The sequence below is a fragment of the Pelophylax lessonae genome (assembly GCF_965119305.1).
Source record: "Pelophylax lessonae genome assembly, chromosome: 11".
Lineage (NCBI taxonomy): Eukaryota > Metazoa > Chordata > Amphibia > Anura > Ranidae > Pelophylax > Pelophylax lessonae.
In genome coordinates this window covers 124523265-124550932 of record NC_138778.1, presented here as the reverse complement: position 1 = coordinate 124550932, position 27668 = coordinate 124523265, and the positions used below count along the sequence as shown (strand labels likewise).

General features: G+C 41.7%; 1 protein-coding gene across 1 annotated transcript in view; it reads left to right on the top strand.

The window, feature by feature from the left end:
- LOC309567413 (sperm axonemal maintenance protein CFAP97D1-like) overlaps positions 1–6799 on the top strand; it is a gene marked incomplete at its 3' end in the record, with an annotated part of 379099 nt that extends 372300 nt beyond the window's left edge. The window contains 1 exon segment of the mRNA XM_082272813.1: positions 6768–6799. Coding sequence (XP_082128939.1) covers positions 6768–6799 — 32 coding nt within the window.
- Positions 6800–27668: the final 20869 nt, after the last annotated feature.

Genomic DNA, 27668 nt, shown 5'->3' with positions numbered 1-27668 from the left:
TGTAATGTTCTGGTACCTTTGGGTACCCTAATTACTCTTTCATAAGTGTATGCGCCCCACCATTCTCTTTTGGTAAGGTGCGCATACACCTTTAAGACTGATGCTGTCATTACTGAGCGCCGGACTGGATGGCTATTTAGATCGCCGGCTCTCACTCACATGTGTTCGTTCAAACTGCTTTGTGCCTGGATGCTAACCTGTCTTGAAGCTCTCATGCTTGCAAGCATACCTCGCTGTCGGAACCACGCTGCGCTGATCCCTGTATCCCGCTACCGGATCATCCACTCTTGCCGAACCTCTCCTCTGCTACATTGCTATTAGTGATAAGTACCCCACAGGGGAAACCTCTATAACCTTCATACTAAAGCTTACACTATCTAGCTCTGCATACTAAGGACTATTACTACATCTGCATTATCTAAGATTGCTAGCTCTTGAGCCTACTACCACCTGTTCTTGCACTGGGTTGATCTCTCTTGTATGTCCACCTGCTACTCTGTCATCTGCTACCATACATGATTGCTAAACCTATCTGCATCCCATCTGCTACTATCTTACTTTCAAGAACATTTCCTTTCAAGTGTCTGTCATCTACCATCTCTACCAAACCTGTCTCTTCAGCCTATCATCACTGTGTTACTATATACATAAGTCACTCTAGGAAACATCTTATTGAGTGTGTGTATTTACTTGCTGAATTGAGATCATCCACACATGATGAGTCATTGGGAGTTGGGATTGGTGTCTCAGCGTTTCTCTACATGACTACTGAAGTGGAATATTTCTGCAGCTGAAAATCCACATCATACATAAAACGCAGGAGCGTTACAGCCAGCTGCCAGCCCAGGCAACTGAGTGGGTCCTGACAATAAAGGCAGGATCTCTCCAGAGCCTAATCTGGCTAAATACGGGTAACAGGAGTGCGGAATGATGTGCACTCATGTGACGCCTAGGAGAAGTACAGCCAAAAGAGCTGGGGAACTGAGACACTAGTTCTCTTTAGGTTCACTTTGCTTCTGGTCGACAACATATGGCAGTAGGCAGAATCGAAAGACGGTATTGGACTAAGTCACAGCTATGGATCCACCCACTGCTGTGTGCTGTCAATCAATAGCAAGGCGGACATGATGGGGAAATAGTCTCTCAGTTCCTCATCAAGCACTACAAAAATCCTCAGATATGCGCCTGTCAATTTGACAGGTGCAGTCATCAGGGAGGGAGTGCAGAGAGGAAAAATTGTCCAGGATGGACAATGCAGTAAAAATCACACCTTTAAACTCCTTTCACACTTGTACCACTCCAAAGTTGCACCAACTTTAGTGCAACTTTAGTGCAACTTTGATACAACTTTGGATGGGTGCAACTTGGATACGACTTTGGCTTTGACCAGTTTTATTGGACAACTGTTTCACACAAATTGCATTGTATAACATTCAGGTATGACTTTAATGCAACTTCTGAGGGTTAACATTGAAGTCTATGGCCCTCAAGTTTCATGAAAGTCAAACAAAAGTAGTGCATGAACTACTTTGAAGTTGCTGCAACTTTAAGTTACACATATATGAATGGGTATCATTGTAAAACATGGGAAATTACATGTTGTGAAACTCTGATGTCCAAAGTTGCCTGACAAGTTGCACAAGTGGGAAACTGGCCTTAATGTAATAGTAAAAATAGTACAGATCAGGAACATAGTCAAAACATAAGCCAGGGTTAGGAAGCCAAAACAAGAAATCAGACAAGCCAGTGATCAGGGAGCCAGAAATCAGCATAGTTGGAAGCGGATGGTCGGGATCCGGAACCAGAGGGGACGTCAGCCAGGCAAAGTCTTTGACAGGAACACAGAAGAGAAACTCAGGATATCTTTACAAGGCGAAGGCCTTGGCTGTAGCCAGGACTGACAACCAGATAATAATAATTAGGTGAACCACTGAGGAAACAATGAGTGCTGACACATATCCACATATCCAACAGCTGAGCAGCCTTTGCACAGAGAAGAGAGCTGCTGCGAGCCCAGCCCTGACAACACTTCAATCTTACTGCCATCCTTGTACAGATTTATGTACTGATAATTTTGCAGAGGACTGTCAGAATTCTAAAGAGTGTCTACAACACCCTTTATGAAATCCTCCCAGTATCATCTAAAATCTGGGGCACAGAAATAAGGTCAATGTATAAAAATGCCTGAAAGTGTTTCTAGCATAAAAACTACAACCAATATAGAAAGTAGAAAGTACTAGTAGATATATAATAATTTTATATCTATAATGCAATTTTTTTTTCATACCAAACATTATTTTTAGTGATAACATTGTAGTCTCTAGCTCCTTTTGTCTCTGAAAATAGCTTCTGAAAAAAAGTAATCATTATGGTAACTAACGATTGTTAAAGCTTAGCGGATTGAGTCAATTCTTTGATCATACTAGTGAAATATTAATGGATAAAACTAATTATCTATCTTCTGTATGCAAATTTTACTCTGTCTTTGTAATTGTTACTTAGAAAATACACATATTTCCCAATTATATATGTGATTTTAGAGTACATTGTGCATCCTACGTATGTTCCTGTGTGTCGGTTTACTGATTGTATTCTGTATAATCCCTGCTTGGTTCAATAATAATTTCTAAGCACAAGGGAAAATCATTTAAATTCCAGGTAAAAAATGGGGGCATTGAAGTGAAATATTCCTTGTATTGGTTTAACTGGACTTTTCAAAGCCCCCGCCCAAGCAGGTGTAAAAGCTTAATTATGTTACATGTAGGTATCTCAGAGTTATACTAAATATGACATTAAAGCTTCATTTTTATTTATTTTTTAAATAATATATATATATATATATATATATATATATGGAATACTTACATGCTCTGTGAATTGGTTTTGCACAGAGCAGCCCCAATCCTTTTCTTCTGCAGTCCCCTGCTGGAGCTCCAGGCTAATCCTCTTCGGCAATTGCCCTTATGGAAAGCACCTGTGTGTGTGCTCGCTCCTGAACCACCCTGTCTGCATCTATTGACACAGAGCGGCGGCTTGGCCCCGCTCGCTTGGCACAGCATTTGATTGACAGCAGCGGAAGCCAATGGCTCCCGCTGCTATCAATCTGCCTAGGGAGACAGTGGCGAGAGATGCTGCTCTCATGCACATTGCTGGATCGGATTGGGCTCAGGTGTGTAATTATAGGGGAGTTGGGGGGATTTTGCAGGAAATATTTTTCACCTTTTTGTATGGAATTCATTAAGGTGAAAAATCTCGGGGCTTTAGAACAGAGCAGAAAATTATATTGCCTCCCCCTTCTGTCATGAGGTAATGAAAACCTTGATGATTGGACCATATTTTGCAGTTTTGGTAAGTCCTTTGCCTCACAAACTATAAAAAGTCCATAAAGTAATGAATACAAAAGTTCCGCATAACACTGTTCACAGTGAATCAGAAAACTGAAAGTAGAGTCAATCATCCACCACCATCTAATATGTGTTCACTCCTCCAAAAGTGCTCAGAATACCAGCCACCAACTCCTACTTTTGGAGAGGGTGGCTGGTTTTCGGAATACGTTTAGAGTTTACTTTTATTTTTCTGATTCACTGTGAACAATGTTATCTGGGTCTTTTGTATTCATTACTGTTTATGGACTTTACTAACTGATGCTACACCGCTTTGTTTTTTATATGGGTTTGTTTTACTGCCTTTATGTTATACTGCCTTTATATTTTGTTTTACTGCCTTTATGTGAGAGCAGCCGCACATTATTCATTTACAGTATTTTCACAGCACAGATTTATTCATATATATATATTTTTGAAAGCATTCTTATTTTACACCAATTCTTCACACCTGCCTAAAACATTTGCACAGTACTGTACATTCAAATAAATCCCAGACAACAATGCAAACAATTATAAATCAAGTCATTAGGAATAAAGTAGCTATTTACCATAACCTACGCAACAAATGTGCGCGTGCATCCTTCATAGATTAGAATTTAATTTACAATCCTCTGCATCGTTTTAGTTAAATATTATTATGAAACTGACCATTGAATACCAACCTAATTGGCCTCTTCATTTCTCTCAAACCCTCCTGCTCTCTAGCTCCCTCGTCACCTCCTCCCATGCTCGCCTCCTGGACTTTTCCAGAGCCTCTCCAATCCTATGGAACTCCTTAACCCAATCTGTCCGATTATCTCCTACTCTATTAGCTGTTAGATGATCCCTGAAAACCCTCCTTTTCAGAGAAGCCTATCCTACTCACACCTAACAACTGTACTTCCATTTTCTCCATTAGCTCATCCCCCACAGTTATTGCCTTTTGTATCACTTGACCCTTCCTCTTAGATTGTAAGCTCTAACGAGCAGGGCCCTCTAATTCCTCCTGTATTGAATTGTATTGTAACTGTATTGTCTGCCCTCATGTTGTAAAGTGCTGCGCAAATTGTTGGCGACTTGGCGCTATATAAATTCTATATAATAATAATTAACCACTTCTGGACCGGAAGGATATGCCCCCTTAATGACCAGGCCATTTTTTGCGATTCAGCACTGCGTTACTTTAACAGACAATTGCGTGGCCACGCGACACTGTACCCAAATAAAATTGATGTCCTTTTTTTCCTACAAATAGAGCTTTCGATTGGTGGTATTTGATCACCTCTGCAAATTAAATTTTTTGCACTATAAACAAAAAAAATTCTGAAAAAAAAAAAAAATAATATTTTTCACTTTCTGCTATATAACATTCCCCCCCCCCAAAAAATTGTAAAAATTAAAATGTAACATTTTAGGCCAATTTGTTTTCTGCTACATATTTCTGGTAAAAAAACAAAAATCGCAATAAGCGTATTTTGATGGGTTTGCGCAAAAGTTATTGCGTCTATAAACTACGGTAAAGATTTATGTCATTTTTATTGTTTTTTTTTACTATTAATGGCGGTGATCTGCAATTTTTTTGCCAGAGTGCGCTGGTGATCTTTTATAGTGCAAAGTTATAAATAATTAGAGTGTAGAATTATTTGTAAAATTACTATACAAACATAAATAGTGCATATATAACCAATATATAATTGATAAAGTGCACGTGCTATCCTTTAATTGTGCAAAGATTAGTGCAGAAATATTATTAAAAGTGCTTATTAGTGCATCCAAAAAAATATCAAATTATATCCTCAATATATAGTGCCCACTATTGCAGTGCTCATAAAGTATGGGTATTAGGAAATGCCACTATCCGAGGATCTGGAGTACCCTCCTGTGTCTCCTTTCCCCTCCTTTGCAGCGGCGATCGGCGTGGATCATGGCCTGTGCTCCAAATGCCTACACTTCCTACTTCTGGGTTTAGCAGAGACCACAATGCATTTCACTATGCTTGCGTCATCAGCCGCCTGATTTTGAAATAAAGGTTATTTTCATAAATAAATGTAAGCTGGTCATTGTAAAGCACCCCTATCAGTGTTTTGTCCTGGTCTTATCACCAAATGAATATAAAGAAAAGAAAGCCAAAGCAAAGAAAATCAATAAAGCCATCACATCCAGAAATTGGCAAGCTGCAATAAAATAAATGTTTGCTTTTGGGTTTATTATGGCTTTAACCACTTGCCAACCATCGCACGACTATTTACTGCGGCAGTCAGCCCCTTACAGGCAAAGTGACGTAGGGGTACGTCGCTCGCCCACGAACCTGTAGGGGGCGAGCGCGCGCCGCCGGTGGTGTGCTCCTGCCCCCGCTCTTTCCCTGGAGAGTCAGTGCGTGTGACCGGCGGCTCCGATGGCCGCCGACCACTCGCGATCTCCCGCAGGAGAAGGAGAAAGACAGATGGCTGATGTAAACACAGCCGTCTGTCATTCTCACTAAAGTAATCGCAGAGGCTATGATCCTGCTATATAGGATCGTATGTCTCTGTGATGACATCACAAGCCACGCCCCCCTACAGTTAGAATCACGCCCCTAGGGACACACTTAACCCCTTGATCACCAATAAAGTTAACCCCTTCCCTGCCAGTGTCATTTTTACAGTAACAGTGCATATTTATAGCACTGATTACTGTAGTAATGTCACTGGTACCCCCAAAAGTGTCAAAAATGTCAGTCAGGGGACCGATCTGTCCGCCACAAAGTCACAGTCCCGCAAAAAAAAATCGCAGATCGCCGCCATTGCTAGTTAAAAAAAAACAATAAAAATGACAAAAATCTTTCCTGTAGTTAGTAAACGCAATAACTTTTGCGCAAACCAATCAAGATACGCTTATTGCAATTTTTTTTATACCAAAAATATGTAGCAGAAAACAAATTGACCTAAAATGTTACATTTTGATTTTTACATTTTTTTTGAGAATTTCATATAAAAAAATGGGAAAAATATTGTTATTTCTTCAAAATTGTCGGTCTTTTTTTGTTAATAGCGCAAAAAATAAAAATCGCACAGGTGATCAAATACCAGCAAAAGAAAGCTCTGTTTGTGGTAAAAAAAGAACGTCAATTTCGTTTGGGTACAGCGTTGCACGACCGCGCAATTGTCCGTTAAAGTCACGCAGTGCCGAATCGCAAAATAGGGCCTGGTCTTTGAGCAGCCAAATCCTCCGGGGCTTAAGTGGTTAAATGACTGGAAACTGCATTTCAAATCCAGTGCAATTTTTAGATTTGTGCCCAATATAAAAATAGCAATCCGCAAAGACAGAATGAGGGTCAAGACTTTTGTGTTGAAAAATCTTTGATTTGAATTCCTGCTTCCACATTTCTTGCTTTATCTTACTTTCCCTTTTTTCCATGTGCAGGGAAGAAGTATGGGATGAAAACCAACTCCTAGACAACAGTCACTTCAAGGAACTTTGGCCTTCCACTTTATTATTAACAAGGTTCAATACATTTCCGACAATGAAATAAAACATATTTATCACAGCAGATTGTCCTACTTTTCCTCGGATATTTTACAGGTCTACATGGTTTAGCACACTATGAATTACACATTTAATAACAGTATAAGTATTATTCTGTATAACAATCAGCAGTATACTGTATAAAGCAATAGAAGAAAAGGCAAAAATTAAAGCACGGTTACGCATGGCAATGACCTAGCAATTGACCTTTATTGTTCTAATTAATTGAAACTGATTAACCACTTCAGCACCGGAAGGTTTAACCCCTTTCATAACCAGGTCATTTTTTTTTCGACACGGCACTGCGTTACTTTAACTAACATGTGGTCGTGCGGGGCTTTAACCGAAAAGAAAATGGTTGTTTTTTTTTTTTCCACAAATAGAGCTTTCTTTTGGTGGTATTTGATCACCTCTGCGCTTTTTATTTTTTGCTCTAGAAACAAAAAAGTCCGACAATTAAAAAAAACAAAACAATATTTTTTACTTTATGCTATGAAACATACCCAATTAAAAAATGTAAAAAATCTATTTTCTTCATCAATTTAGGCCAATATGTATTTTGCTTTATATTTTTGGATTTGGTAAAAAAAAAAAATCCCAATAACGTATATTGATTGGCTTGTGCAAAAGTTATGAGATATATTATTCTTATTTTATTTTTTATTAGTAATGGCAGCAATCAGCGATTTTTAGCGGGACTGTGACTGCGGTGGACAAAACTGATACTAATGGCGCTTTTCCACTGCATGGAACTGAACGGTTCAGCTCCCTTTTGTGCTTTTCCACTGCTGGTACCGCATGGTACGGTGTAGGAACGGTTCGGTACGGTACGGCGGCGCTTTTCCACTACATGGAACCGAACGGTACGGCTCTCTAAAACAGTACCACCTTGATTGTGGTTCCAAGAGGTACCATACCGGTACCATATCCCACAGTCCTTTGCATGCAGTCACTACTAGCCACTGATTGGTCAGAGAATCGTTGTTATCCCACCCACTTAACTTTAGTACTACTTTAGTGGAAGAGCAAGTAACACTTTTTGGGGACCAGTGACACCAATACAGTGATCAGTGTTAAAAAAATTGCAATGTCACTGTACTAATGACACTAGCAAGGAAGGGGTTAACATCAGGGGCAATCAAAGGGGTAAATGTGCTCATCGGGAGTGCTTTCTAACTGTGTGGGGGATGCTTTGACTGGGGGAAGACAGAGATCCATGATTATTGTGGCTGCTGGACCCACTGATTGGCTCCTGCTGTGTCCAATCACAGCGGGAATGTGTCGCCGGCGGCACGCGCGCGCGTCCCAGACCTAGTCCAAGAAATCACGTATAGGTACGAGATTTCCTGCAGAAGGGCCATCCTGCTGCAGTATATGTGCATGGGGCGGTCCATAACCGGTTAAAGACAACCTGTACGGGAGAAAAAATCCATCCCTGCAATAGACACGCTTTATTACTGACCTCCCTTGCAGCCTGAGACTGCTACTTCCACTCCATTTTAGTACTACAGCCTCTGTAATACATGCTCAACACTTCCAGGATGACAGATGCCTGTTTTCCCACTGCATGCCATAGTCCTAACCCCTAATTCACTGCTGAGTTCTGGAGTAAGGTAGTTGGTTGGTGGAACCATAGAAAGTGGTGGTGGACACAGGGTAGCATTGTAACGCAGTGACAATAGGAGAGTTGGGTGTATGCCCTTCATATGCCCTATTCATTTGGGCCTTAAAAAGGGGATGCTCAGTACATTGCCATGATGTCCTCTAAGCTCAAAGGTTACTACACAAACGCGCTTAGCATGGCCTTTTCTTCACTATGCACTTTGATAAATTTCACTGAATGCTTCATGTAGTTTCTAGGCTGACCATGAAAATTTTAGAACAATTACTTTCATTGTGTTCAAAGGATTCAGCTTTACTGCAGTCCTACATTCAGCACACATGGACCTATTTTTTTCCTAAAATAAAAAATAAAAAATACTTGAAGGTGTAGACAGAGTTACATAGACAGGTTCGCAGGCTACATGTTTTATTATTATTATACAGGATTGCTATAGCGCCAACAGTTTGCAAAGCACTTTACAACATAAGGGCAGACATTACAGTTACAATGCAACTTTGATCCAGGAGGAATCTGAGTACCCTGCTCGTTAGAGCTTACAATCTAGGATGGAGGGTAAAGTGAAAGTGTACAAAAGGTGATAACTGTGGGAGATGAGCTAATGGAGAACATAAAAGTACATTGTTAGGTGAAGGCAGAATAGGCTTCTCTGAATAGAATGGTTTTCAGGGATCTAAAAGCAGACTAGTAGCTAGTCAGACAGATTAGGGTAGGAGTTCAGTAGGATAGGAGAGGCTCTGGATATAGAGCTATTGTATTAAGACTTCTAACATGTAGCATGAATATAAAAAAAAAATGACCCAAAGTACCCCGTTTTAATATAAGTATTTGAAAAAAAACATTTTTGGGGCGCCTCCGCTGGAAAGGCCAGTCCTCCAATATAGTCTTGGTGGGGGAAGAAAAACCAGACAGGTGGGTGGACTTCTGAAGGTGTGCAAGTGAACCACGCTAACACTAAGGGCAGCTCTTCTGAGGCAGAAGCATATCTAACAGGTAGACAAGGAAGGAGAAAGGTGCCTCTGAGTGTAGCAGAGACTACTTTATTGCACAAACAATGAGTAGACTTACATAGAAAATGGCATGTGTCCTCACGGCTCGGGGTCTCTTCCTGGTTCACGGCTCGTCCCGTCCTCCGGCTGTCCAGCAGCAGGGAGATGATGGCAAAGAGGGGAAAGCCCAATCAGGAGTGGTGAGTCAATGCAAGGCAGCAGTGAAGCGCATACCTCGCCGGTGGACCACACTGAGCATGGTGATGTGGAGGGGCGGTAACGCGTTTGGTAGCATGCGCAGATGTGCTCCTTCGTCAGACCGATGGGGAAAAGATGTGACACAGGGAATATAAGATGCTAAAACGGAAGTGACAACTGGAGCAGCCAGAGGGAGGGGAAACACAAAGCCAAGAAGAGGTCATAGCTAACCATAACATAATTAACTGAAAACATTTTGGAACATTATAGATAGTAATATATAAATATACATAAAAACACAGGTGAAATATAAAACAATAAACACAATAAAGGAATTAAGAGGGTTAATAACTCCATACCCATTATTCCATGATAGATGTATAAGATCCATACACATAAATTGAAAAAGACCGTTACCTAAAAAGCATTAAAAATTGCATAAAACATTTTTATAAAATATTTTTAAATCATATAAACACTTACAAAAAACTTTGTAGAAAAGATATATATATACACCCTCCAAAGAACACACAAAAAAAGGAAAGAGATAATGGAAAAACAATATTACAGAATTGTACTAATCTCAAGGTCCTCATTGAGTCCTCCTGGCGAAAGTCTATAGATCCAGTAGGTCTCCCTCTGGCAGAGTCTCTTGAACCTCTCCGCCGTAGGGAGACCCCTCTGGATTGACTCAATGACACACACATGCAGACCTTTTGTGGATTTGGCATGATGTTTAAGAAAATGTCTAGGGACACAGTGTATATCTTTACCCTCCTCGATATATCATCTGTATTGGCCAAAGCGTGCTCGCAGTGCATGTATAATTCTCCCCACATAATGTAAGCCACGTGGGCATATAAGACCGTAAACTACAAAATCAGAGGGACAAGTGTGGAATTCAAAAATTCCCACATGTAGTTCTTCTAATATTAAAATCCTTTTGACCATATGTAACAAACTGACAGGCTAGACACAATGGTTTCGGGCATTGGTACATGCCAGTAATGGAGAAAAATTGTAAGGAAGGCGACTGATGTTTTTTGGTCTTCAACTTACTGGGTACAATTTTGGCTTTGATATTTGGTGCTTTTCTGTAGGTGAACCAGGCACCTCCCCCCACACATGTTAGGAAGCACCAGGCATACATTAACCCCTCCCTCTCCAATAAAATTAACCTCTTCCCTGCCAGTGCCATTTTTACAGTAACAGTGCATATATATATAGCACTGATTATTGCAGTAATGTCACTGGTACCCCCAAAAGTGTCAAAAATGTCAGTCAAGGGTCCGATCTGTCCGCCGCAATGTCGCAGTCCCGCAAAAAAAATCGCAGATCGCCGCCATTATTCATTAAAAAAAAACACCAAAAATGACAGAAATCTTTCCCTTAGTTAGTAAACGCAATAACTTTTGCGCAAACCAAACAAAATACGCTTATTGTGATTTTTTTTTTACCAAACATAGGTAGCAGAAAACAAATTGGCCAAAAATTAAAAAAAAATTTGATTTTTACATTTTTTTGGGGGGGAATTTCATATAAAAAAATGTGAAAAATATTGTTATTTTTTCAAAATGTACGCTCTTTTTTTGTTTATAGCGCAAAAAGTAAAAATCGCACAGGTGATCAAATACCACCAAAAGAAAGCTCTGTTTGTGGGAAAAGAAGGACGTACATTTAGTTTAGGTACGGCATCGCACGACCGCGCAATTGTCAGTTAAAGTTGCACAGTGTCGAATCACAAAAAGTGGCCTGGACGTAAGACAGCAAAATCCTCCGGTGGTAAAAGTGGTTAAACAGAAAATAGTTGTGAGTTAAACAAAAATTTGTGGCCTCTATAATGAACTCAGATTGTCAGGGATTAATAGTGGAATCCTTACTGAGGAAAAATTCCAAGGCCCTCATACCTACTTCCTACTTCGGTCTGACGAAGGAGCACATCCGTGCATGCTCCGAAACGCATTACCGCCCCTCCACGTCACCAGGCTCGGTGTGGTCCACCAGCGAGGTATGCGCTTCACCGCTACCTTGCATTGACTCACCGCTCCTGATTGGGCTTTCCCCTCTTTGGCATCATCTCCCTGCTGCTGGACAGCCGGAGGACGGGAGGAGCCGCGGACCAGGAAGAGACCCCGAGCCGTGAGGACACATGCCATTTTCTATGTAAGTCTACTCATTGTTTGTGCAATAAAGTGGTTTCTGCTACACTCAGAGGCGCCTTTCTCCTTCCTCGTTATAATATAAAGGCATTGCTTATATACAAATAAGGCAAATCATTATCTGGAATGTTTTTTAGGAGTTTTAAACTGAGGAATATTTATTTTAGTGGAGTTTTTGGGATCAGTGTTCCCTTCTTTATGGCTAATATTATATACTGTATAACTGTTACTGGATAGCTTGAAAGGAAGTGACATCCAATTAGCCCTAAAAATAGCGCTGTCATTACGTACGTCACAAGATGCAGGCATTAGCACTCTGAACCCTTAAAAACAGGATGTAGATTCCCTAAAAGTGTTGGTTCTTTCCAATGTGGTGCCTTTTTAATCGCGGATATAGGAATTGCTTCTCTTACTCTAATGAAGTGCTTACAGTCCTTTATATTCTTATGCAAGTGGTCTTCAAAAAGTTTCCAAGCTTTTATATTTTCATTGGAAACGGTGAAGGCAGGAGGAGTAGTAATTGGTCGTGTCTGAGAGTGTAATGTGACCAGTCTGTCTATAATTTTAAATTCTCAATAAAAAAGTTAAAAAAAGCGCAGAAACTGTTGAAAGAACACTCACTAAATCTCTGCAATGGGACACAGATAGTGAAAAAAAAATATGACAGGGGTAACTCTATGCAAAATGAAAACAAAAAGTTTTGCCTATAGTTCCACTTTAAAGATGAAATATATATTTTTTTTTATCATAGGTGTGGTTTAAATGATAGAGACAGAATCTTAACCAAAAATCCAGAAAAAAACACATAAAACAAATGCTATAAATTAGGTTGCAGCTCAGTGAGTAAAATAAGTATTTGATCCCCAGGCAAAACATGACTTAGTACTTGGTGGAGAAACCTTTTTTGGCAAGCAAAGAGATAAGACATTTCTTGTAGTTAGTGGTCAGGTTTGTACACATCTCAGGAGGGATTTTGGTCCACTCTTCTTTACAGATCTTCTCTAAATCCTTAAGATTTCTTGGCTGTCACTTGGCAACTCAAAGTTTCAGTTCCCTCCAAAAATGTTATATAGGATTAAGGTCTGGAGACTGGCTAGGCCACTCCATGATCTTAATGTGCTTCTTCTTGAGCCACTCCTTTGTTGCCTTGGCAGTATGTTTTGGTGCATTGTTATGTTTAAAGACCCCTCCACGACCCATCTTTAGTGTTCTGGCTGAGGGAAGAAGGTTCTCTTCCAAGATTTTACAATACATGGCCCCGTCTTTTAGCCCCTCAATGCGGCAAAGTCGGTCCACGACCCATCTTTAATGTTCTGGCTGAGGGAAGAAGGTTCTCTTCCAAGATTTTACAATACATGGCCCCGTCTTTTAGCCCCTCAATGCGGCAAAGCAGAGAAACAGCCCCAAAGCATATTGTTTCCACTTCTGTGCTTGACTGCAGGGATGGTGTTCTTAGGATCATAGCAGTGCCGGGACAAGGTCATCTGGTGCCCAGGGCGAAGATGGCAAACTGCGCCCCCCCCCCGCCTCTGGGGTATAAAGAAAAAGTCAGTGTCATTTCAAAACCAATATTTCCTATAGATGCCAATGTTAAACAAGGAGCAGTGCCATGTCACGCTGACCAAGATTTCCTATAGATGCCAATGTTAGACAGGGAGCAGTGCCATGCCAAGCTGTCCAAGATTTCCCATAGACGCCAATGTTAAAAACCGGCAGCAGTGCTATGTCAAGTTGACCAAGATTTCCTATAGACGCCAATGTTAAAAACCGGGAGTAGTGCCATGCCAAGCCGACCAAGCTGTGTCCGTACTCGTGAGCAGTGCCGGTCCTAGCAAGCAAGAGGGTCATCGAGGCGGGCGGGGAGAGAGGAGGTGGGCAGGGAATTCGGAGAACTGAAGGCAGCCTGACAGGAATCTTCATTGAGTGAAGCACAATGCCGGACGTTAATCCAGCACTGACTTCATCCCCAGGAGCCTCTCATGGGGCCCCCCACTGGTCCCGGGCACTCAGTCAGATGGATCATGGGTCAGTCCGCCCCTGGTATGAACTAACACACCAGGCGGGCGGGTGAGCGGCCGCTAATGGCTGCCTGTAACGAAGTGAGCCCTTCACTTCCCTGTCAGTGGAGATACCCGCCTGATAGGCAAGTGAAGGTCTCACTTTGTTACAGCTATTAGCAGCCTCTCGCCTGCCCGCCCGGGGTGTTAGTAGTCACACACATTTCACCTGTGTTGGGCCGCGCCTCCCTTCCTCTACTAAATGGTGCCACCCAGGGCACCCCCCCTTCCGCCCCCCCCTTGTACCGGCTCTGGGTCATAGTCAGCATTTTTCTTCCTCCAAACACGGCGAGTCCCCCTCCTCAAAAAGGCACATACACAGTCATGCCAATGAACATCTATAGATGTTCATTGGCATTGGCATAGATTCTGAGAAGGACTGGGTGAAAGTGCTGTGGTCAGATGAGACCAAAATTGAGCTCTTTGGCATTAACTCGACTCGCTGTGTTTGGAGGAAGAAACATTTTGGCTATTACCCTGAGAAGTTGAGGATGAGAACCTTCTTCCCTCACACAGAACACTGACGATGGGTTGTGGATGAGTCTTCCAGCATGACAATGACCCAAAGCATACCACCAAGGCAACAAAGGAGTGGCTCAAGAAGAAGCACTTCAAGGTAATGAAGTAGCCTAGTCTCCAGAATTTAATCCTATAGAAAATATATTGAGGGAGCTAAAACTTCAAGTTTCCAATCCAAGAAACCATAAGGATTTAGAGAAGATCTGTAAACAAGAGAGGACCAAAATGCCTCCTGAGATGTGTGCAAACCTGGTCCCCAACTACAGGAAACGTCTTACCTCTGTGCTTGCCAACAAGGGTTTCTCCACCAAGGACTTAGTCCTGTTTTGCTTGGAGATCAAATATTTATTTTACTCACTGATCTGCAACTTAATTTATAGCATTTGTTTTATGTGGTTTTTTTTTCTAGATTTTTGGTTGATATTCTGCCTCTATCATTTAAAATACACCTATGATAAAAAGTATGGACCCATCATTTCTTTGTAAGTGGGCAAATATCTAAGACTTTTTCTATGTACACAAAAGGTCTATTTCTCTCAAATATTGTTCACAAGTTTGTCTAAATCTGTGTTAGTGAGCACTTCTTCTTTGCTGAGATAACATATCAAGATGCTGATTGGACAGCATGATTATTGCACAGATGTGTCTTAGGCTGGCCACAATAAAGACCACTCTAAAATGTGCAGTTTTACTGTATTGGGGGGGTCATTTGCCTTACGCAGTGCAACACATCTCCTTCGCATAGAGTTGATCAGGTTGTTGATTGTGGCCTGTGGAATGTTGGTCCACTCCTCTTCAATGGCTTTGCAAAGTTGCTGAATATTGGCAGGACTTGGAACACGCTGTTGCATATGCCGATATAGAGCATCCCAAACATGCTCAATGGGTGACATGTCCGGTGAGTATGCTGGCCATGCAAGAACTAGGATATTTTCAGCTTCCAGGAATTGTGTACAGATCCTTGCAACATGTGGTCGTGCATTATCATGCTGCAACATGAGGTGATGGTCGTGAATGAATGGCACAACAATGGACCTCAGGATCTCGTCATGGTATCTCTGTGCATTCAAAATGCCATCAATAAAATGCCACTGTGTCCATTGTCCATAACATGCCTTCCCATACCATAACCCCATCGCCACCATGGGCCGCTCAATCCACAACATTGGCATCAGCAAACCACTCACCCACACGACACCATACACGCTGTCTGCCATCTGCCAGGTACAGTGAAAACCGGGATTCATCCGTGAAGAGAGCACCTCTCCAAAGTGCCAGACGCCATCGAATGTGAACATTTGCCTACTCAAGTTGGTTACGACGAAGAACTGCGATGAGGACAACGAGCATGCAGATGAGCTTCCCTGAGAAGGTTTCTGACAGTTTGTGGAGAAATACTTTGGTTATGCAAACTCTTTGTTGTAGCAGCTCTTCGGGTGGCTGGTCTCAGACAATCTTGGGGGTGAAGATGCTGGATGTGGAGGTCCTGGGCTGGTGTGGTTACACGTGGTCTGCGGTTGTGAGGCCGGTTGGATGTACTGCCAAATTCTATTAAACTCCTTTGGAAACAGCTTATGGTAGACAAATGAACATTCAATTCATGGGCAACAGCTCTGGTGGACATTCCTGCGGCCAGCATGCCAATTGCATGCTCCCTCTAAACTTGGGACATCTGTGGCATTGTGCTGTGTGATAAAACTGCACATTTTAGAGTGGCCTATTATTGTGGGCAGCCTAAGGCACACCTGTGCAATAATCATGCTGTCCAATCAGCATCTTCATATGTCACATCTGTGAGGGGGATGGATTATCTCGGCAAAGAATAAGTGCTCACTAACACAGATTTAGACAGATTTGTGAACAATATTTGAGAAAAATAGGATAATAATTAGAGGGCAGACTGCGAGCCAGGCCTTCTCATCCAACATCAGTGCCTAACCCCACAAATGCGCTTCTGGAAGAATAGTCAAACCTTTCCATAGACACACACCTAAACCTTGTGGACAGCCTTCCCAGAAGAGTTGAAGCTGTAATGGCTGCAAAGGGTGGGCCAACTCAATATTGAACCCTATGGACTAAAACTGGAATGCCATTAAAGTTCATGTGCATGAAAAGGCAGGTGTCCCAATACTTTTGGAAACATAGTGTATATGCTACAAAAAAGTGTCCCTCCAATATTGTGCAGAATGCGCAAAAAATGAAGTGCTGAGAAATCAAGTGCAAAATCTCTGTGTTTCTTCAATGTATATAATCCACGTGCCACTCTGAGCTTAAAACACAAATTAGGTGCTCAGTGTTCTCCCTAGTGCTGCAACACATTCACCAGAGGTAAAAAAAAAAAAAAAAGGTCTGACAGCGCTTGGTTTAGGTATCTGTCAGGTCACCTGTGGCCAGGTGACGACTGCACCCTGTTGGAGGCAGGGGTGCAACGCAAGGTAGTGAACCCGGTAGCTGACTACTGCGGATAGACAGGAACGTGAGCCTAAGTTTCCCCAGGGCGCGGAGTCTAAGACCCAGCAGGTGTTCACCAGAGCCTCTAGTGGTGAGGATGGACTTGGCTGCAGCTGGGCTCAGGTAGCGGCCCCTGGGGTCCCCCGGGTCACGCTCCGTAGGGAGAGAGGGGAAGCAGCCACTCAGGACACAAGGGATAGTGATGAGTAAGCCGAGGTCGGGACAACAGGCAGACGAGGGTAACCAAGGAACAGGCCAAAGGTCAGGGTCACAGGCAAACAGGAGTAGTCAGAGACAAGCCAAAGTCGGTACACAGAAAGGTAGATCAAGCACACGGCATACAGGAAACAACTAACAAACACTGTTGAACAGCAAAGCAGACCTGCAGTGCACTGGTTAATATAGACTTCCTGGAATGGCCTGGGGTGGGGCCGAACAGGGAGGAGAGATGATAAAAAGGAGCCAGAAGGGGGGTTTGGCCTCTAATGCAGACATAAAGGATCAGGTAAGCTGCCAAACACTATTGCAAGTCCATGACAGTATCACATGCCAGCAGGGGATTCTTCCACATTGCCATTGCTCTCCACTGTTAGTTTTCTCCATACTCAGGCTCCCGTAAAAACACATAAATCACATAGGATCCCATAGTGTTCCTATGTGATTTAGCAACAAGCAACATTTACAGAACCTTTTTGTTTTCAATAAATTGTCATATTTTAGTCATTATGCTTTACAATTCTTGATTTAGCCCTGAAAGTCCCACCCCCTTTGGCTTGAGGCACCAAACACTGCTTTAAGATTTTACCCTGGGATGTTGGCTACACCTACTAAATAAGGTACTAGGGATCAACACAAATTTAACATTTACAGAACCTCACTCACATATTCTGGTTCCACTCTCTTTAAGCACTATACAGATCACTTGTATGTGTAAAGTAACTCACCACTCTACTTAGATTGTCCCCAGAGCCAGCATGCATTCCACTGCCAAGTGACATGCAGTAACCAAGCCTCTACATGTTTCGTCCAAAGCCAGAGTCCTCAGGAGGCATTTTTTTGCAGACTTCTTACAACACTGGAAAGAAACTTTCCTGGTACCTCCATGGCAGCATACCAATGATAGAGCTCCGCCTCGACTCCGTCTTCAGGACTAATGAATAGCATAAAAGAAAGACGCCCCCTACTCCCAGCATTCTCCTGTGTTATAGAATACAGAGGGAGGGAGCGTATGCTGCCATGGATAGGCACCAGGAAATGAAAATTACGGTAAGTATGATACAATTTTCCCCTTTTATGTTACATATTTGTATTGCACTTTAAAACATTAAGCAATTGTGTAAAATTATTTTACTTCTTTTAGACTTTTTAGCCCTGCCTTTATATCTATTTTCTTGATTTGTAAGTGTTTTATTTTGACACTCTTAGAAAAGGTTGATAGGAGAGCTGACTAATATGGGCAGGGGAAGCCACAAAATTGGTCATACTCTGTTAACTGACCACAGTTCCCAATTTATTTTAGGTGATCCCTAATATCATGTAATAACTTAATGAATGACATTTGATTTGCTAAAGCACATAATTAACCACTTAAGCCCCGGAAGATTTTATCGCCTTCCTGACCAGGGGGTATTTTGCGATTCGGCACTGCGTGACTTTAACGGACAATTGCGTGGTCGTGCGATGCTGTACCTAAACGAATTTGTTGTCCTTTTTTTCCCACAAATAGAACTTTCTTTTGGTGGTATTTGATCACCTGTGCGATTTTTTGATCATGCGCTATAATCAAAAAAAAGAGGGACAATTTTGCAAAAATAACAATATTTTTCACATTTTTTTATATGAAATTCCCCCCCCCCAAAAAATGTAAAAATCACAATTTTTGGCCAATTTTTTTTCTGCTACCTATGTTTGGTAAAAAAAAATCACAATAAGCGTATTTTGATTGGTTTGCACAAAAGTTATTGCGTTTACTAAGGGAAAGATTTTTGTCATTTTTGTTGTTTTTTTTTTTAACGAGTAATGGCGGCGATCTGCGATTTTTTTTTTGCGGGAGTGCGACATTGTGGCGGACAAATAGGACCCTTGACTGACATTTTTGACACTTTTGGGGGTACCAGTGACATTACTACAGTAATCAGTGCTATACATATACGTTACTGTAAAATGACACTGGCAGGGAAGGGGTTAACTTTATTGGAGAAGAAGGGGTTAAGTGTGTCCCTAGGGGCGTGCTTCTAACTGTGCAGGGATGTGGCTGTGTGTAACAGCACAGATCAACAGTCCTACATAGCAGGACCGTTAGATCAGTGCTTTTACACAGGGAAGAATGACAGGCGGCTTTGTTTACATTAGCCGCCTGCCTTTCTCCCTTCACAGAGGACGATCGCGAGTGACCGGCGGACATCGGATCCGCCGGTCACACGCATGGAGGTGTCCGTGAACGAGCCGAGGCGGGAGCGCGCCTCCGGCGGGGCGCACCCGCCCGCTATTGGCTCCCAGGCTAGTGACGTATTTATACGTCACTTTGCCTGGCCGGGGCTGACCGCCGCAGTAAATAGTCGTGCGGCGGTCGGCAACCGGTGAACAATTAGTGTCATAATCAATTGATATTTTTTTTTTTATACTTGTTCCATGATTTTTCATCCTTTGATGTATCCCAGTGCCACTCGTCTCCTTTAGGTTATTTGTAAGCATTTTTGGTCTACATCTATGGAATTTCTCAGAGGGTATTTTTTCGGTGACAACAGTGGATCATGTCTGTGTAATGTGTTTTGAAATGGCATTTTTACTCTCCATCAGAAGCCCCATGACAGGATGACAATGCAGGAACACAAGAGACAGAACGTTGTCAAACTATTGCACAAAATGATTGAACAAGGACCTTCATGGCAGGATCACTATCTATCATTTTGATGAAAGCTGCAAAGAGAGAGATATGGCATTACAGCGGGGCTAGGAATTGACAGTTTTCTTGTTACCGCTGGTCACTTTTTTCAAATATCAATCCCTCTTCTATTCTGCCTGTCTTGAGACATTTTTTTTCCTCGAGGTTTAAATGAAAAAGGCTGCAGTTTCTGATGTAACACGCATTGAATAATATTTAGCATTTTCCTTTTTTTTCTTTTCATCTGCCATTGATGAGTCAGTTTATCATTCATAATTAATTGCAAACAAGGGTTATCTCAGGTAGATGTCACTCACCATCTGGAACAGTTAGTTCCACCTGCATAACTTCCAGCCTACGTTCTCTGTCTTGTGATTTTGAAGAACTGAAAATGTGCCCAGAGACAGACATCAGTTGCAAAAACATAATAAATCCATTTTGCTTTGCAAAATGTTTCAATAAGTGTATAGCAAAAAATGGGCATTCTAAGGTGTTCTAAGGCATCTCAAGCAATACAAAGGTTGCCCAATAGTTTCCTAAGAAGCTGCCATCAGTGATAGGCAGGAAGCTTCTCATACAGATTAAAGTCACACTATCACTGCACATGTGCAACACAGTGTGACAAAACCTTAGACTCAATTCACACAAAAAAAAAAAAAAAAAAAACTTGACAACCCTTCTCACACAAAGAAGCTGTAATCAGCTATATTAAAAAAAGGGTATGGTGATGGCATTGTTGCCCAAATTTGGCCATGTGCCCATGTTTAGGAAATTGTGTAATACTCCATTTCCTGCCCATTTGCTTATGTGATATGGATTCCCAGCCATGTAAGTGAATAGGCAGAGTGACATCACTGGTTGTTAAGGACGCAGTGTGTGCAAGCAGCCACTGCTTCCTTAGCAACCATTAACAGCTGGAAGAGTGGTGACATCATTGCAAAAATATGGCCATGTGGCGATATTTAGGCAATGATGGAACCCACTCCATTCCCTGCCAATTTGCTTACGTGACCAGTAATTTCTACCCTTGTAAGGGAATGGGCTGAGTAATATTAGTGATTGGTTAGGACACAATGGGTGCTAGTAGCCGTTGTTCCCTTGGCAACCAATGTCAACCAGAAGCTGTCACATTTGTCCATACCGAATTACCTAAATGTTCAGCATTTGGATGAATATTTGAAGAGCCAGTGTTCGAACCAAACACTGATCTCATCCCTCACAAAACTGAGAAAAGTCCTTTAGATGAACATCTTACACAGCATCACCTAAAAGCTTAAGGGTTAAGAGACATTTTCAGGCTAAATTAGACCTTGCAGAGATTTGGACATTCCAAAGCAGTCTTTTTCAATCAGTGTTCCATGGAACTTTACAGTTTCTCCAGAGGTTGTTAGTGGTTCCTTGAGCAGTGATGGAATAAACTCCCACCTGATGAGGCTTGCACAGAGTCCCGACCTCAACCAGATAGAATACCTTTGGGATGAGATAAAGCGGAGGCTGCAAGCCAGGCTTTCTTCTGCCTTCTTCTTGCACTCCTTCCAACATCAGTGCCTGACCTCACAAATGCGCTTCTGGAAGAATGGTCAAACATTCCCATAGACACACTCCTAAACCTTGTGGACAGCCTTCCCAGAAGAGTTGAAGCTGTTATAGCTGCAAAGGGTGGGCCAACTCAATATTAAACCCTACGGACTAAGACTGGGATCCCATTAAAGTTCATGTGCATGTAAAGGCAGGCGTCCCAATACTTTAGGAAAAATCTAGTATATATATATACAGTATATATATACATATATACATATACACATACATGCATATATTCAGTAATTCTCATAAAATACTTATATGTATTTTTTGTTTCTTCTTTTTCAGCCAGATGAGCTCCAAGATGACATACTCTTTCCCAGGCTTCCATCGGTACTCAAATTGTAGTCTCTCTGTGGAGTGGGGTGATGTGTTGCAGGATATCTGCTTCATGATGAACCTTTTTCTCTTGGGTTTTGCATGTGCAGCTATAACCTGACATGCTGGGGTTAAACGTTCATTTTCTATTTTGTAAAAATGGGTGAATATATGCTTAAAGGTCCTTTTGAGAAATGACCGGTCACATGCTGATAAAGTTCCTTTTAAACAAAAAATGGCTGATGTGCTAGTTGTTCTGGGGTCAGACACAGCCACATGTTTATTCTAGAGGTGTCATATCTATATGCCTGGATACATCGAGGAAATATGGAATGATAGCTTACAGCCCTAAGGGAAGACATGGATAATGAGCCATGGGGGAACACTTGGACGTAAGTGCCAAACCTTTCTGAACATACAGTTGTTATAGTGATACACAGACCATGAAGCACACTCCTTTAAAGGGAAACTCCATTTAAAAAGGAAATTTTTCCTATAATAGTATGGTAAATATCTTTATCTTTGATATTATTCATTTTTTGGCTAGCTGATTGTGTAGCTTAGAAAGTCTTCTCTAAACTGGATAAACAGCTTCTTCCTGTTCTTCACCGACAACGCTCTCTCCTTTTATCTGAATTTGCTAAGCTGTCTTTCACTTCCTGAAAAGGTTGTCGGTCTTTCTTAGACAGGCATGTCTAGACCTGCCCAGCCCCACCCCATCCCTCCTATCCTTCACCATGATCTCCTCTTGTCTTCATAGCCTTGTTTATGCCAGCAGCTTCTCCTGAGAGAGGGTGGGGGGAGGGGGGGTGCAATATATGAAAGAAATAAGGTACAAAGGAACATTAGTGAAAGTTTAGAAGGATACAGATCAATTTCTATTGCTCATTACATGTGAGTAATGAATTTTAGGCTCCATTTTACTAGTGCGACTTGTCATGCAACTATAAACACATTATATCGCATGACAAGTCACAGCCCATAGATTTCAATGGCACCCATTCCCATCTATGCCACTTTGAAAATCAGCGACTTTGAAAAGGTGCCTGCACTACCTTAATGCGACTTTGATCCAGAGAGTGTAAAGTTTGATCAAAGCTGCACTCAAAGTCGCACTCCAAATCCCACAACTTAAGAGTCGCGCTAGTGGAAACATAGCCACTAGACTGGAGTGCGACTTTGGAGTGCAAATTTGTGAAATCAATGAACAGTGACTATTAACTGTGACTCTAAATCGCAACACAGGAACAGTGCCCCTCCCTGGAAGTGATGTCACTGGCTTTCAGTAACCACACCCACTTGCTGCTCTTGGGCTCAGCAGGAAATGGAATTTAAGTCACGTGACAGCTCTGAAAAACTGAAGAATTCAGGTAAAAAACTGGGATTTTTTCATTTTGACATATAGGGCTGAACTCCGCTCACATTAATGATTGCAGGGGAGAATTTAAGGTATTAGGCTGGACTTCCGCTTTAAGCATAATAATGCTAATTATATGCTTATCTGGCCTATTACTGTAAAAATTTATTTTTACATATGGAACTTTTTTTCTGCCGGAATAGAGTTCCGCCACCTCTGGCAGCCCTGTCCTCTCCCACTTGTCACATAACACAGAAGCTTCTAGAGGACTCACTTCCCCCACCATCTTCTGTGTACTAGTGTCGGCAGGCACATAAGGCGGGATGTTTGCAGGTGGATGTCCCGGGTCTAGATGCAGCAATCGCCAACAGTTTTTGTAAATAAGCAGTAATTTTGAGTTATTGTTTATACTATTCTTCCATTTTAAGTAGCAGCATATTTTACTTTGATATACTCCTAAGCACACAGGATTACTTGAATAGCCTATTGTGGGCATTGGTTATTTAATAAGTTTATACAAGTTTTTGTTAATAAGCCGCTTGGGGAGGCAGCTTCTTTCTCCATCTCCTGCCAGTTACAACTGTGTGTAGTGATGTCCAGTTCATGAACGAGTCGTTCTTTTAAATCAATTCTTTTCAGTGAACTGGATGAATCGATTCATCTGACTAAACGGATTCATTTGAACAGTTCACTATTGACTCAATAGGAGACAGGTCTGGTAATATGATCCTAGAGTGACTCCACCCCTCCCTGCAACCAATCAGCCGGCTCACAGTACACTGACAATCAAGAACTGGATACAAGCTTACAACAGTTCTGAGTCAAGAGTACACCAGTACACTGAGTCAAAGAATCATATGAGTCTCCAGAACAGATTCTGAGTCAAAGAATCATGAGTCTCCAGAACAGTTTCTGTGTTAAAGAATCATGAGTCTCCAGAACAGTTTCTGTGTTAAAGAATCATGAGTCTCCAGAACAGTTTCTGAGTCAAAGAATCACAAGTCTCCAGAACAGTTTCTGTGTTAAAGAATCATGAGTCTCCAGAACAGTTTCTGAGTCAAAGAATCATGAGTCTCCAGAATAGTTTCTGAGTCAAAGTTTTTGAGTCAAAGAGTCATGAGTCTCCAGAACAGTTTCTGAGTCAAAGAGTCATGAGTCTCCAGAACAGTTTCTGTGTTAAAGAATCATGAGTCTCCAGAACAGTTTCTGAGTCAAAGAGTCATGAGTCTCCAGAACAGTTTCTGAGTCAAAGAATCACAAGTCTCCAGAACAGTTTCTGTGTTAAAGAATCATGAGTCTTCAGAACAGTTTCTGAGTCAAAGAATCATGAGTCTCCAGAACAGTTTCTGAGTCAAAGAATCACAAGTCTCCAGAACAGTTTCTGTGTTAAAGAATCACGAGTCTCCAGAACAGTTTCTGTGTTAAAGAATCACCAGTTCTCACTTGCATTATTTAATAAAATACTTGAAACAGAAAGAATCACCAGTCTCCAGACCAGTTTCTGAGTCAAAGAATCACAAGTCTCCAGAACAGTTACTGTGTTAAAGAATCACGAGTCTCCAGAACAGTTTCTGTGTTAAAGAATCATAAGTCTCCAGAACAGTTTCTGAGTCAAAGAATCATGAGTCTCCAGAACAATTTCTGAGTCAAAGAATCACAAGTCTCCAGAACAGTTTCTGTGTTAAAGAATCACGAGTCTCCAGAACAGTTTCTGTGTTAAAGAATCACAAGTCTCCAGAACAGTTTCTGAGTCAAAGAATCACAAGTCTCCAGAACAGTTTCTGTGTTAAAGAATCACGAGTCTCCAGAACAGTTTCTGTGTTAAAGAATCATGAGTCTCCAGAACAGTTTCTGTGTTAAAGAATCACAAGTCTCCAGAACAGTTTCTGAGTCAAAGAATCACAAGTCTCCAGAACAGTTTCTGTGTTAAAGAATCACGAGTCTCCAGAACAGTTTCTGTGTTAAAGAATCATGAGTCTCCAGAACAGTTTCTGTGTTAAAGAATCATGAGTCTCCAGAACATTTTCTGAGTCAAAGTTTCTGAGTCAAAGAGTCATGAGTCTCCAGAACAGTTACTGAGTCAAAAAATCATGAGTCTCCAGAACAGTTTTTGAGTCAAAGAATCATTAGTCTCCAGAACAGTTTCTGAGTCAAAGAATCACAAGTCTCCAGAACAGTTTCTGTGTTAAAGAATCATGAGTCTCCAGAACAGTTTCTGAGTCAAAGAATCATGAGTCTCCAGAACAGTTACTGAGTCAAAGAATCATGAGTCTCCAGAACAGTTACTGAGTCAAAGAATCACAAGTCTCCAGAACAGTTTCTGAGTCAAAAAATCATGAATCTCCAGAACAGTTTCTGAGTCAAAGAATCATGAGTCTCCAGAACAGTTACTGAGTCAAAGAATCATGAGTCTCCAGAACAGTTACTGAGTCAAAGAATCACAAGTCTCCAGAACAGTTTCTGTGTTAAAGAATCATGAGTCTCCAGAACAGTTTCTGAGTCAAAGAATCACAAGTCTCCAGAACAGTTTCTGAGTCAAAGAATCATGAGTCTCCAGAATAGTTTCTGAGTCAAAGTTTCTGAGTCAAAGAATCATATGAGTCTCCAGAACAGTTTCTGTGTTAAAGAATCATGAGTCTCCAGAACAGTTTCTGAGTCAAAGAATCATGAGTCTCCAGAATAGTTTCTGAATCAAAGTTTCTGAGTCAAAGAATCATATGAGTCTCCAGAACAGTTTCTGAGTCAAAGAATCATGAGTCTCCAGAATAGTTTCTGAGTCAAAGTTTCTGAGTCAAAGAATCATATGAGTCTCCAGAACAGTTACTGAGTCAAAGAATCATGAGTCTCAGAACACAATACACTGAAAGAATCAAATAATCATAAGTCACAACCAGTAGAACAATATACTAAATCAATGATCAGGTAGCAGCAGTGATAAGGTACAGACAGCCTATTAATTCACTTCACATCATAGAAACACAGTCCGAATGCATTCCAGATCATTTTCTGCATGTTTTTGATGCCTTCTAGTGCATTTTTCCCCGTTCTTTTTTCTTAACCTTAAATAAGGACATGTGTTTTCCAGTGCGTTTTTGATGCGTTTTACAGCATTCCAGTATGGCATTTTCAATACATTGAAGTGCAGTGGAGGGGTTTGAGGTCTTTTAGACCCCCGATCCCTCCATAAAGAGTACCTGTCACTGCCTATTGCTGTCACAAGGGATGTTTACATTGCTTGTGACAGCAATAAAAGCGATCAGATTTAATTATTTTTTTTTTAAAACCTGTGCTAAAATTTAAAAAAATTAATAAAATATTATGATGGGAGTCACTTTAGGCGCAGGGTGACCAAGAAACTGGGGGGCACTAAGAATATTATTATTATTATTATTATACAGGATTTATATAGCGCCAACAGTTTGCGCAGCGCTTTACAATGTGAAGGAAGACAATACAGTTACAATACAGTTCAAAACAGGAGGAACTAGAGGGCCCTGCTCGTTAGAGCTTACAATCTAGAAGGGAGGGTCAAGTGAAACAAAAGGCAATAACTGGGGGGGATGGGTTGATGGAGAAAAGGAGGTACATTTGTTAGGGGTTGGTAGGATAGGCTTCTCTGAAGAGGAGGGTTTTCAGAGATCGCCTAAAAGCTAATAGAGTGGGGGATAATCGGACAGATAAGGGTAAGGAGTTCCATAGGATTGGAGAGGCTCTGGAAAGTCCTGGAGGCGAGCATGGGAGGAGGTGATGAGTGAGCTAGAGAGCAGGAGGTTTTGAGAAGAACGAAGAGAGCGATTAGGTTGGTATTTTGAGATGAGGCTGGTGATGTAGCTGGGGGCTAGGCTGTGGATTGCTTTGTAAGATGTTGTAAGTATTTTGAATTGAATTCGTTGGGTGAGCGGAAGCCAGTGGAGGGCTTGACAGAGAGGAGCGGCGGACACTGAGCGATTGGTGAGGTGGATGAGTCTGGCGGCAGCATTCATGATGGATTGAAGGGGGGATAGCCTGTGTAGAGGTAAGCCAATGAGAAGGGAATTGCAGTAGTCGAGGCGCAAGATGACCAGGGAGTGAACTAGGAGTTTTGTTGTGTCTTTGGTTAGAAAGGGGCGTATTTTGGAGATGTTGCGGAGGCTGAGGCGGCAAGATTTGGAGAGCGAATGGATGTGGGGTTTGAAGGAGAGTTCAGAGTCCAGGACAACACCTAAGACCTTGGCATGTGGGGATGGGCTGATGGTAATGCCATTGATATTGACGGAGAAATCAGGGGAAGGGGCACGCGGTGGAGGAAAAATTATAAGTTCGGTTTTGGATGGATTTAGTTTGAGGAAGTGGTGAGACATCCAGACCGATATATCTGATAGTAAATTAGTGATGCGTGAGGAGACTGAGGGAGAGAGCTGAGGAGTGGATAGGTAGATTTGGGTATCGTCAGCGTAGAGGTGGTATTGGAAGCCGTGGGAGGCTATCAACTGACCTAGAGAGGAGGTGTAGATTGAAAATAGGAGGGGTCCAAGAACAGAGCCTTGGGGGACTCCAACAGAGAAGGGAAGAGGAGAGGAGGAAGTAGAATTGTAGGTAACGCTGAAGGTGCGGTTAGATAAGTAAGAAGATAACCAGTGAAGAGTACAGTCACGGAGACCAAAGGCATGGAGTTTTTTGAGGAGG